The sequence below is a fragment of the Lissotriton helveticus genome, chromosome 5_1, assembly GCF_964261635.1.
Source record: "Lissotriton helveticus chromosome 5_1, aLisHel1.1, whole genome shotgun sequence".
Classification (NCBI taxonomy): Eukaryota; Metazoa; Chordata; class Amphibia; order Caudata; family Salamandridae; genus Lissotriton; species Lissotriton helveticus.
The window spans coordinates 455,516,966-455,529,370 of record NC_136065.1 but is presented as its reverse complement, the minus strand read 5'-3'; the positions used below and the strand labels follow the sequence as shown (position 1 = coordinate 455,529,370).

Here is a 12,405-nt window from a genome sequence, read left to right as displayed (position 1 = left end):
GCCACACACACACTTTCTGTCCCTCTTCCCTACACTCAGAACAAGACTCAGACAGTTCAGACATTTCACCAGCAGGAGTTCTCCTCTTCTAGCTTGCAGCCCTATGATTGACAATTGGAAGACAGGTCAAGCAAGCCCCACTGCAAGTCAGCAAAGTCAGGGCATGGTTTGTGGCTGACTCATACTACCGCCCATGAGAGTAATAAAATAGAGATAAATAAAAAGAATGTATCATGAGAGAGCATTAAAAGAAAAAGAAATCACTAGGTCAATCTTCTACCCTCCTTAAGCACTTCACTTCAAAATATCCATCTTTTTCCTAACACATGATACTAATATGTATCTCTCAAAGAGTCATTTCTATGTCTCTGTTTTACCTTCAGACCTAATTTTGCGACTTATGACAGAAGGACACTGTTGATCTTTAGAAATCACCTTGCATTATACAGATAGCCGGAGACTTTTGGTTGTGTGCATCCAAAGGTTATCTGTCTGGTTTGCCACTACAGGCGCATGGTTAAGAAATGTGAGTTTTGTGGGAGCCAGAGAGTCGACAGCACTGACTTTGTTTTCATTTCCAACATACTCACCAGTTAATAAATTATTTTACTCCAGAATATATACATTCTCTTAACATGTGTAGCAATCCAGCCAAGTCGGCTTATATTGCACATTTTAAGGCCCTTGACACTTAGACCAATAAAACCTTACAATTCGTCGACGTTACTTTTTAACACATTTTTCTTTAGCTTTCCTGGTTCTAGGAAAACTAGCATGTTGTACCGATGCGCACGTCCCAAATGAATGGACATATTTGGATATTTTTATATAAAATTCAGCGCACCCAATTTACCATACAGAGTTTAACACAACACATTCAGCACCATCATTTCAGCTCAAGAATTCAGCATACAGAATGTTACACATCAAAATTATTATAGAGCACTCAGCAGATAGAACTCTCCATATCAAATGTACCAGAATTATTTAAGTCAATAGGATTGGCATATAAATTTTAACACATAGATCACAGTATATACAAGTCAACAAGTGTAAAAAAAATGTATAGACTCAAATAGTCCACACAGAACTTTGGAACTCAGACACATGAGTTTTAGCATGTCAAATTTAGCACATGAAAATTAAGTGTACAGAGTAGAGCAATTAAAAAGTAATATGTTGAATTTAGCACAAGGAGTTCCGAATGTAGATTCACACACATTTTGTTTACTGCACGGAGTTCCGCACATAGAATGCCGATCAAAGATTAATAATTAGGCCTGGGCGGTAAATTCCATTCCGCTCGTGGAATTTACGGAATTTGGGTTTTCGCGGAGAACGAGAAATTGCCCAAAATTCAGCGTTCCGCGACTTTGCAATTTTTTTTTGCTTGTTTGCGTTCTCAAAATGCTCGTTCGCGAGATATTTCGCAAACAGCGATTGTCAACAGTATAAAAGCATTGCAAACAAGCAATTCCGCGTGTTCGCAGAGATTTTTTACTGTTTCACGGAGATTTGCGTAACGCGATTACGCAAATTCCGCCCACCCCTAAAATAATAATAGTGAATAACACACAGAAATCAACAGATAGCAATCAGCTTATTGAACATAACTCTGTAAACTCCATTTCCACTGCGGTCCTCATATGATCTTGCACAAACAATTAAGCACGTTAAAAATCAGGAAGCAGCACTTACCTTTCAGATGTTACACCTCAATATCAGCATGTGTGTGTATTTAATGTGGTGTGGATGCCAGTTTTATAGCTAAGAGTCTACTTTAAAGAGAAGTTTCAGGATTAATTGAATGATTGGTTCTTTACTGAATAATGGGTGGTGGCTGGATTGTTTTTTGCATTAAAAATGTCTAGATATAAGTAGAAGGTACAGAGTATTTTTGACAAAAAGAGACAAGATGTATTAAGGATTTACTTGATAATAGAAAATGTATTGGTGAATTTGGGATTTATTCTTTGCGGGATTGAGGAAGCATTCATCTAATGACATGACTATTTTATTGATTGATGCATTAATTGATTGATTAAATAGTTTGCTACCTTATGGACAGAGGTTTAATTAACTTATAGAAACTGATAGAAACTTGTGGTATTAGCTGTTGGACTGAGAACATATGAACTGACACAACAAATGATTATCTTGTGATTACAGGCTCACCAAGCAGCACCGGAGAGAAGCCTACTGTAGGACCAGAGCGAGAGATCATTTGTGTGACTCTTAAGAGAGATCCAAAACATGGTTTTGGTGGGTAACAAGCTTGAAATATCAAAGGCCTTCCCATAGGCTTTGTGATGATGTGTCCCTTTTGACTTTCTGCTACATTTCTAGAACAGTTTGTGATGAAAAGTATATGAAAGAGTTCTGTTTTCACTAACTTTATGTGAGCACAAACTGGTGGAGCCTTCTTTACCCTTAGGCAAGTACAGGTTGAACCAACGTACCACCTTTAAGCAGAAGGAACTGACAAGTTATGGCCCAAGCATCTCCCTCAACGTACCTTGAGATAATGTGTATTGGGTATATAACAAACTTCCAGAGACTTTCAGATATATTTGATTTATTGTTGTTGTAGTTTCTGGCAACCGTTCCCCACAGATCCACACATAAACAAAATCTACACTGTTATTTTTAAAGGCTTTATCTCAAGCCAATTTAAGTGTGGAGTAAATGTAACAAAATAATTGTAGGCATCAATAACATAGCAAGTGCAAAAGCACAGCTACAAACATTATGAAAGCAGACAACGTATTAGGGGCTCTATTTATCAACTGTTTGCGTCACATTTGAAACACGCAAGATGGTACAACGTAAATCCTAAAATGTGATTTATGAAGCTTGTAAGGCCACTTTGCGTGGACCCGCATGGCTTAATAAATCAGGAGTAATGGAAGCAACGCAAATCGCGACGCTGTGTTACTCTGCCCTGTGAAGGCGTTCCATGGACATTGCTTGGGTGTTCCTACACAACTCTGATGGTTTTTGAGGCATTCCTAGATTTACCAGAACTAGTAGACCTGGGAATGCTCCAAAAAGATAAGCCTTCACAGGGAAGGCATACCAAGGAGAAATATCTTCAATTGTCCTTATTACTTCCTTTTTCTATGTGTGCTGCATTCTACAGCACAGATTGTTTTTGTGCAGCAAGGTCCAATTCCTGCACAAAAACAGTCTTGCATGCAATGCAGACAGCCCATTGTTTGGCAGTGCTTTGGAAAGGACAAGAATGTGCTGCGGCACATTCCTACCCTTTCCCTGTAATGCAGCGCAGCAAGGTGACTTGATGCTAAGCGCTGCGTTAATTGTACATAAATAGGTCTCCCATGTGTTGCAGTTGGTAAGAAAGCTGCCTTCCAAATCTCTAAGCATTAACCCCTTCGCTGCGGGGATAATTTCCCCCACGGTGTGTGGGGGGGGGGGCGTGCGTGGCGCCGCGGTGCTCGTGACGCGCCCAGCTCGTCATGAGGCACAGTGGAGCTCTGCTCATGACGAGCTGGGCTCGTCACGACTCCGCCCACTCATTGATTCTCCCGCACTGGCGGGGATTCAATTTCGCGTGGGCGGGCCGCGGCCGTTATGACGAGCCCAGCTCGTCATGAGCACAGCTCCACTGTGCCTCATGGCGAGCTGGGCGCGTCATAAGCACGCAAGGGGTTAAAGGGTTTGCCATAATTAATACTCAGTATTTCAACAGAGTCAACACACATTTGTACCTAAACTTTATTTGTTATTCCATTCCGTGGCTCTGTCTGCTACCAGGCCAAAATATATGTCTGTAAAAAAGATTCAATGCAACAAATGGAACAGAGGACCTTGGTGTGGCTCAGCTCAGAGCCACACTCCTCTACTGTCTCGAATGTCTTTCTCAGGTCCCGATCTTTCTCTGGAAGAATCCTCATGACTGTCACATATGGTAAGAGAAACTTCATGGAATTTGCACACTCACGTTAAAGCCTAAAATACTTTTTTCTTAAGCACTCGCTATTCAAATGACAGTATCAATATATGAAGTAAAAGCACACTATCCACCACACATAACAAATCTAAAAACACATTGTTGTATAATATTGGAAACAAATAATTCAGCTATTGAAAACAAATAAAACCTGAATGAGCAATAAATTAACGGCAAAATATGAGGGGCTCTTAAAAGGCATATATCAGGCAAATTATATAGCATGTGTAGCTAGCACACTAATAGTAAGGTCACTTAAAATCTTTCTGGACGCACCCAACATGCTTGCTGGTTTCTCACCTTTCGGATATTTGGAGTAAAATCAGCTAGTGTGATCTCCTATCCCATATTCCACAGGAGAGTCTGTCTTGCTTCTTGTTGTTTGCAAGGACATGGATCTATCCCAGATAAGCCAATAAACTGCTAACCAGCCATGGTATCCACAGTATTTTCTGTTATTTCATCTGAGAAAATGTTGATCTTCCAAATGGAGTTATAATGAAAAGAATTAGTACAGACTTCTTTAGGAAAATGTGAGTTTGATAGCCTATTGGGCGTGCACTTTTGTCTCTGCATGTGCATCATATCACATACAGCCGTAGGTGCTCTAAAGTGTACTCACCAGTCGACCACACTAAAGCATTAGAACTATTGGGCTACTGTAGGAGGGCAATATGTGGAACCGAGTTGGGCTCAGGGCAAATGGAACTGGTCTCTATGACAGGTTGTGGATGAAGCCCTTTTGAACATATCCACGCTTAGAGAAAACATGATCTTATAAGAGGCTATGAATGAAGCTCAGCAGGGTTCCAGTCAAGGGTTATCTATGACATTAAGTGGGGTATGCTCATGGAAGCTTTGTTTGCTCAAGACAGGTGGTTTTCAGTGGCTTGGTGTAGGGAATGTATTTGTAATGTGTGCTCTGAATAGGGGAAAATGGCGTTTACTGATGGACAGTGTTCTAGAACGTGTGGAAAATGTTCCACAGATTGTTTTGTACCTCAGAGAAGTGCTTATTGTGGAGAAAGAAATTGCTTTTGGCTCAATAGGAAGTATAGACAACAAGGGTAAGAGATCTTCAAATTCCTTGATTGAGGCGAAGGGTGTGGATGATGAAATGTTCAAAGAATTAACAGATTGGAGTAACAGTTTAACTTAGTTGAAGCTAGATCAATGTCATTATGTACACCACATTTTTTTTTACATTTTACAGGGTTTGTGATCATTGGAGGAGAACACCTGGGAAAGTTAGACCTTGGAATCTTCATTGCCTCAGTCATTCCTGGAGGTCCGGCAGACAAAGATGGACACATTAAGCCTGGTGAGTATTGCTTGCTTATTTATATTTATTTGTCTTTTTGAATTTACATGAATTCATTAACAAAATAGAAACATGCACCCAAAACATGATATCAACATGCTAAGATTTTTTTTTAAACATTGAATGGGATAAAATGGCAATAAAAGACAAGCAAAAAAGAAACTCACAAATTACTAAAAGCGATACACTGGTTAAAACAATTTCAAAGCCTCAGATTATCAGGTATGAGAAGATGGATAAATCTGCTTGGGCATTCTTTAAGACACAGGTATAATGCTGAGGATAATTCTGCGCCCAGATTTTCAAATCTTCAGACTTTTGCTCTTGACATACCAAGCTGCTTTTAGAAAGTTATAAAACGAAGCACTATTTTAGGATTAGTGTCGGCCTGGCAGATTCGCAGAGCCTCCTGATGATAATCCCCAGGCTTTCACAGAGTAGTTTAATCCATTTTGTGCATGAGATCCTATACACAGGACAGCAAAAATCACATGCTGAACATTTGCATGAGCAGCACTACATGCCGGGCATGTGTTTACTTTGCACAAAGTTGGACACTAATCCTAGTGGCAGTGGGACGGTGGACGCTGCAGCGGCGCTTGGGCTCCTGTGAATTTTTTTAAAACCGTGTTGTGTTTATTTTTTTATTGCGTGCATCTCTACTGGGCTTACCTGCTGCTTCTCCCTATTCCATCTTCCTGCACCCCTAGCTCCGGTCCGGATCGGCAGTGTGCCGCTACACGGAGGGCTGACGGGTTTAGCAGGCCACCATCTTGGGAGGGCACTGTAGGCTGGGTCAGCGCTCCTGACATCGCGCTCGAGACCCCATTTAAGCCCACCACCATGCGCACGCGCAGCGGACACTAATCCTAGTGGCAGCGGGACGGTGGACGCTGCAGCGGCGCTTGGGCTCCTGTGAATTTTTAAAAAACCGTGTTGTGTTTATTTTTTTATTGCGTGCATCTCTACTGGGCTTACCTGCTGCTTCTCCCTATTCCATCTTCCTGCACCCCTAGCTCCGGTCCGGATCGGCAGTGTGCCGCTACACGGAGGGCTGACGGGGTTAGCAGGCCACCATCTTGGGAGGGCACTGTAGGCTGGGTCAGCGCTCCTGACATCGCGCTCGAGACCCCATTTAAGCCCACCCCCATGCGCACGCGCAGCGGACACTAATCCTAGTGGCAGCGGGACGTTGGACGCTGCAGCGGCGCTTGGGCTCCTGTGAATGTTTTAAAAACCGTGTTGTGTTAATTTTTTAATTGCGTGCATCTCTACTGGGCTTACCTGCTTCCTCTCCCTATTCCATCTTCCTGCACCCATAGCCCCGGTCCGAATCGGCAGTGTGCCGCTACACGGAGGGCTGACGGGGTTAGCAGGCCACCATCTTGGGAGGGCAGTGTAGGCTGGGTCAGCGCTCCTGACATCGCGCTCGAGACCCCATTTAAGCCCACCCCCATGCGCACGCGCAGCGGACGTGCGCAGCGGGCGCGACGAAGGCGCGCCGAAGTTGCGCCTAAGTTAAGCCCGTCGGCGCCCGTCCGCGGCCGGCCGGGGCAAGGGGCACTCCACTCTGCCCAATTATTAACTTTTTCATAGGCCCAGCTTCGTACTATGCAAGGTCCGTGGGCTCTGCCTGATTCTACTATCGCCAAAATTTCCAAACTTGGCCTCACGCCGATTTCTCCTATCCCCAATATCCAGGTCCCAGTCCCTCCCCCTCCCGGCTTCCCAGCGTCGCCCTCTTCTATTCCTGCGACTCCGGCAACCTCGGTTCTCCTTTTGAACACTAGATCGGTGGTCAAGCATTTTCATGAACTCTTTGTTCTGCTAGACACACACCAACCCGATCTTCTGTTTCTTACGGAGACTTGGTTTTGCCCGGACTCCCTCCCAACCCTTTTGGCCACCCTCCCCCCCTCCTATTATGCCATCCGTGCCGATCGTCCGGCCGGTAAGGCTGGTGGTGGGTTGGCTCTCATTGCTCGCACGGACCTTCACTTCCAGATACTACCAGCTCCCCCCATTGCTATGATTGATTACCTGGTTGTTCGTTCTGCTTCCTTCTCGCCACCTCTCACCTGCCTGCTCGTGTATCGTCCCCCACAGACCACAGTGCACTTCCTTCACACCTTCCAAGACCTGCTAGCTAGCCTAGCAGTCAATACCTCCTACATCCTGATGCTTGGCGACTTTAATTACTGGCCTTTTGATCCAGCTGAGGACCTTTCGTCTAAAGAATTTTCTGACTCTCTTTCTTCTTTTAATCTGGTGTCCCAAGTTCACTGCCCCACCCATATCTATGGTCATATTTTGGACCAGGTTTGGTCGCTTAATTGTCCTGTTTCCTCCCTGGAGGTCTCTCCCTGCACTTGGTCTGATAATTTTTTAGTTTTGTTTTCTTTGTTCCCCAGTCTTGTTAGGAAATCCCCCCTTCCTAGGAACACATGGGCCCGGAATTGGACCCATGTGGACGTGCCATCACTCTGCTCCTCCCTTTCTGCCTCTTGCCCCAATCTTCAAGATCTCCCTTTTCATTGTCAAATGGACTCTCAAAATAATTGGCTCAGTAGAGGTTGCGATTAGGTGGCTCCTCTCAGACGAGTTTCTGCCAGGCGCAATTATGACGCCAATAGGTGGTTTAATACCGCATTGAAAGAGGAAAAGCTGACCCTCCGGCAAGCGGAGCGTGCCTGGCGACGTGCCTACTGTCCCACTCTCAAAACTGAGTACACCACTCTTCTGAACCAATACAAGAAGTCAATCCTTCTGGCCAAAACGGAGTACTTCTCCTCTAAAATCTTGCTAGCTGAAAACCAGCCTAGAGAAATGTTCTCTATTGTGCAAGATCTGGCATTTTCTGACAGAGTAACCCTCAAACCCTCCCCTTCCCAGACCCTCTGCGATTCACTTAATAGCTATTTTTTAGACAAAGTCTTGGCTATTAAGTCTAACGTTGTCCCCCCCTTCCTACTCGGATCCACAGCCCTTCTTCCCTCAGACGTATCTTGACCACGGCGCACTCCACGGAGTCTGTTGTCCTCTCTGTGCTGGACAACCTCAGAGAGGGCATGGATGCTGGCCGGCCCCAGGCTCTGGTCCTCCTTGGTTTATCCGCCGCCTTTGACACGGTGGATCATTCCATCCTTCTCTCCCGTGACGAGGCGGCTGGCATCAGGGGGTCCGCCCTGGCCTGGTTTGCATCCTTTTTAAAGGACCGCACTCAGGCCGTCCATCTGGCCAATTTCTCTGCTCCCCTTCAATTGGTCCACTGCGGAGTGCCGCAAGGTTCTTCTTTGTCTCCTTTATTGTTTAATTTGTACATTTCCCCTCTTATTTTTGCGCTTCAGCAGATGGATGTCACCATCTACAACTATGCTGACGATCTCCAACTGGTTTTTAATTTATCCTCCTCCACTGAGTCCATTCACAATTTTCACTCTACTATGTTGTTTATCAGGGACTGGATGAGCTTTAATCATCTGAAGCTTAACCCCGACAAAACCGAGCTGGTGCTGACGGGAGGCTCCTCCAGTCCCTGGTCCTCCTTCTTTTGGCCTTCTTCCCTGGGTCCCCCTCCCACCCCTTCTTTTTCGGTCAAAACCCTAGGGATTAAACTCAATGCGCACCTTTCACTGCACTCTCAGATCAGTTCAGTTGTTTCTTCGTGCTTCCTCACTCTTCGCACTATCCGTAAGGTGTCCCGTTTTTTTTCTTTCTGTGCCCTCAAACTCATTCTGTCTGCGATGGTGATCTCCCGCTTGGACTATGGCAACGCCTTGTATAACGGTGTCGCCGCCTACCATCTTCGGAGACTCCAACTAGTGCAGAATCAGGCAGCCCGACTTGTCTACAATCTGTCCAAGTCCTGTCATGTTAATCCGCTGCTTAAAGCTCTGCACTGGTTGCCTATCCGGGAGCGTGCCTTGTTTAAGATGGGTTGTATCACCTTCCAGGCAAGGGCAGGGACAGCCCCTCACTTTATCTCCTCTGAGATCAAGGCATACTGTCCCAGCAGAGAGTTGCGTTCCTCTTCACAATCTCTTCTGGTTGTCCCTCGTTTCAAGAAGAATAGGTCAGGTGGTGCAAAATTCTCTACGCTTGCGCCTACCTTCTGGAATGTCCTTCCTTCCTCCCTTAGACTTTCCACCCATTATTCAGAATTCCGCAAATCCTTAAAAACATTTTTGTTCACTCAAGCTTTCTCATGTTAGTTGGCCGGTTCTTCTCTCCCTCTTGGTTTTATGTCCTAGCGCCAAGAAACCGCGTGGTGTATGTGCGCTTTATAAATATTTTAATTCCAATTTCAAAGTTGGACCATGTGCTAGTGATGCAAGCTGATGGAAGAGTATCCAATCTTAACTGTGTGTAGAGCTTCCTCTGCAGCAAGGCTTGTAGGAAGTCGAGGAACTCTTCAAACTTGGGATCCATTTTTTTAATCAGAAATGAAAGAGGCTGTGCTGGAAGCGATTGAGCTAGGCTCAGACCACAGCTTGGCCTCACCTAGGCTGGTTAAAGATCTTTGGATATGCTTTAACCAGGGGGTGTTTGATGCCAGGGTTCTACTAATTACATCACTTAAAGCTGCCCAATTGGGAGCCAATTCTTCTATTGACCAGAGTTTTAGCCAAAAAAAGAATGGGCCTCAAGTTTGCACAGTTAATTATCTTAAGCAAGTCGAGGTCCAGGCTCAGTGAAAGCAAGGGAGAGCTTTGTGGTAGCTTCAGCAATGATTGGCTGTGGCTCCACAACTCAGTGCCATATAATGGTGCACTAGCAGCTTGTGCATTATACACCTGAAGGACGGGGGGACTGGATAATTTTTAAAGCCCCTGAAGAACTTGGGGATAGCATTAGACCTATGCTTCAGACTCCATGCTTTTGGTTATTTGTTCACCTCAGCTATCGCTCTCTGCTGGACTGATGCCCTGATAATCAAACTCCTTGACTCTTTCCAAGCGTTTGGAATCTACAATAATTCTACACCTAATCGACTTCTTTGTGTTAAAGTTCATAAATTTAGTATTTGAGGCATTGATATCAAGACCCTGATGTTTACAGAATTGATCAAATTTAACAAAAGGGGTTTGGACGCCTCTAGACATTTTAGAAATCAGGAGAGTATCATCAGCGAAACATACCGTGTGGACTTTCTCCCCTGCCAGGGTGGGCGAGTCATTGCTTGACTTTAATAGAGCATCTATGCACCCATTAATGAAAAGCAAAAACAATGTAGTGGCCAACATACACCCCAGGCATACTCCTATAATAATATCTATATTAGCTGTTAGTTCCCCCTCAGACCCACCATGAACCCTAGCAGTTATCTGAGTTTAAATGGCCAGCAATCGATAACAGGTCCAGGGGCTTTTGCACTGCAGATATTACTTACCACAGCTTGTATCTGGGGACAAGATCAAACGCTGCGTGTAGGTCCATGAACACAGCATAGAGGCTGCCCTATCCCATCAGCACCACTTTCCACCTGATCAGCTTGAACATAAAACCTTTATCAACACTGTTCACTTTTTGCTGAAATCCAACCTGGAATTCAGTCAGGATGGAATTTTCTGAGATCCGGGCCGTGAGCTTGTTCTAAACCTGTTTACTAAAATATTTTTGCAGATTGTCAATTAAGCTAACCAGGCGGTTGTTGACTGGGGCATTGCGATATCCCTTCTTATAGATGAGGACTATTTTAGCACCCTTCCAATTTCAGGATTCTGGCCCCTCAGTAAAATTGCATGACTCAAGATGTTAATGTATGGCAGCCATAGGTCAGTTTTGGAGTGGTGGAGCTCAGCTGGGATTTTATTGAGACTGGGGGCCTTTCCAGCTTTTTGGAAGCTCAATGCCTCTTTGGTGTCAGCTAAAGAGAAGGATATACGTTGATCAGGACAGGCCAAATCCAAGGTGTGTGGGGGCTGGGTGAATTCTCCACCTGACAAATGTACAGTGCCTCAAAGTGGGATTCCAGTCGATAAGTAACACATCACATTCGGGTTTTTTACGCCCCACTTTATACTTGTGAATAAGCAAATGCCATAAGAGCTTAGAGTCATCACTCTTTGCCACTTCAAACATTTGTTCATAGTTGTTTTGTCCCAAACCTTCTTTGCAGCCTGTAATGTGGACCTATACTAAATTCTAGGAGCTCTTATGGCACCTCTATCGCCCAGCCTAAAGGTATTTATGAGTTCTAGTTTCTTAGATCTGCAGTTTGTGTTAAACCACTCATTTGGTTTTAATCAAGGCCCTTGCTACGCCTGTTTTTAGTAAAACACTTAATTATTTACTCAAGGAGGGCATTACAAATCTTCAAAATGTTTCTGGGTCTGTGGGAGTGAGATTGAAAAGAATCAAGGGCTACGAAGGGATTGGTTCTAATGGAATTTGAGGGAGGGTAACCTAACTGTCCTGCTGTTATTAGTTAGGATTAAGTTGTTGCTCCCCTTGTCTAATGCAGTATGTAAGCAATTTGACTCTTTGGGGAAGAGGGTTAGTGGATTATGATAACTTTCGGTTCGAGGGGTTACAAAAAATGGCAGTTACAACCACAGTTCCCTGTAAGCTGGGCGCCTGGGTGGGTGCGCAGGTTACATTTTCTCCTCACGCAGAAGGCCTGTCTGGAGCGCGCATAACAAAGGGTAAATCTGCTGTGTGAAGTGGAGCTTGAGCACACAAATAAAACAAAGCATCAATGAATAAGGGACCATCTCCAGAAAGCTCTTGCTTCTTGGAAAATACTCACTTTTCAAGCTGTGCTTTCAGCCCCCACAGTAGACGTGCTTTCATGGTTTATCTTAGTTTTGTCATTTTAAATTATTATGTGCCGTCTATCTCTGACCCTGAAACAAACATTGCTCACAATGCTTTTTGCAAGAAAACAGGCTCATTGCGATCGCTTTACATATCTGTTTAAATCCGGGTGATTTCAGTACAAAACATAGTCTTATTTCCTTTTGAATGAACTATGTTCTTTAGAGAGACTTCTTATGTCAAGTTAATTTAACAGGTCCAAGATCAAAGATGGTGAAAACAGGTGTCATACTGTACAGCTGAAGATCAAAGAATTGGACTAAAGTTTTACTAATGTGCATACCAAGATCAAATCTAA

The 12,405-nt window shown here is 44.3% G+C and overlaps 1 protein-coding gene across 1 annotated transcript in view; it reads left to right on the top strand.

Annotated features, from left to right (window-relative positions):
- The window catches only part of FRMPD2 (FERM and PDZ domain containing 2), a 446,136-nt gene that overhangs the window by 122,476 nt on the left and 311,255 nt on the right, over positions 1–12,405 (top strand). Inside the window, exons 17-18 of the mRNA XM_078640972.1 lie at positions 2,170–2,262; positions 5,184–5,291. Coding sequence (XP_078497098.1) covers positions 2,170–2,262; positions 5,184–5,291 — 201 coding nt within the window. The remainder of the gene's footprint in view (positions 1–2,169; positions 2,263–5,183; positions 5,292–12,405) is intronic.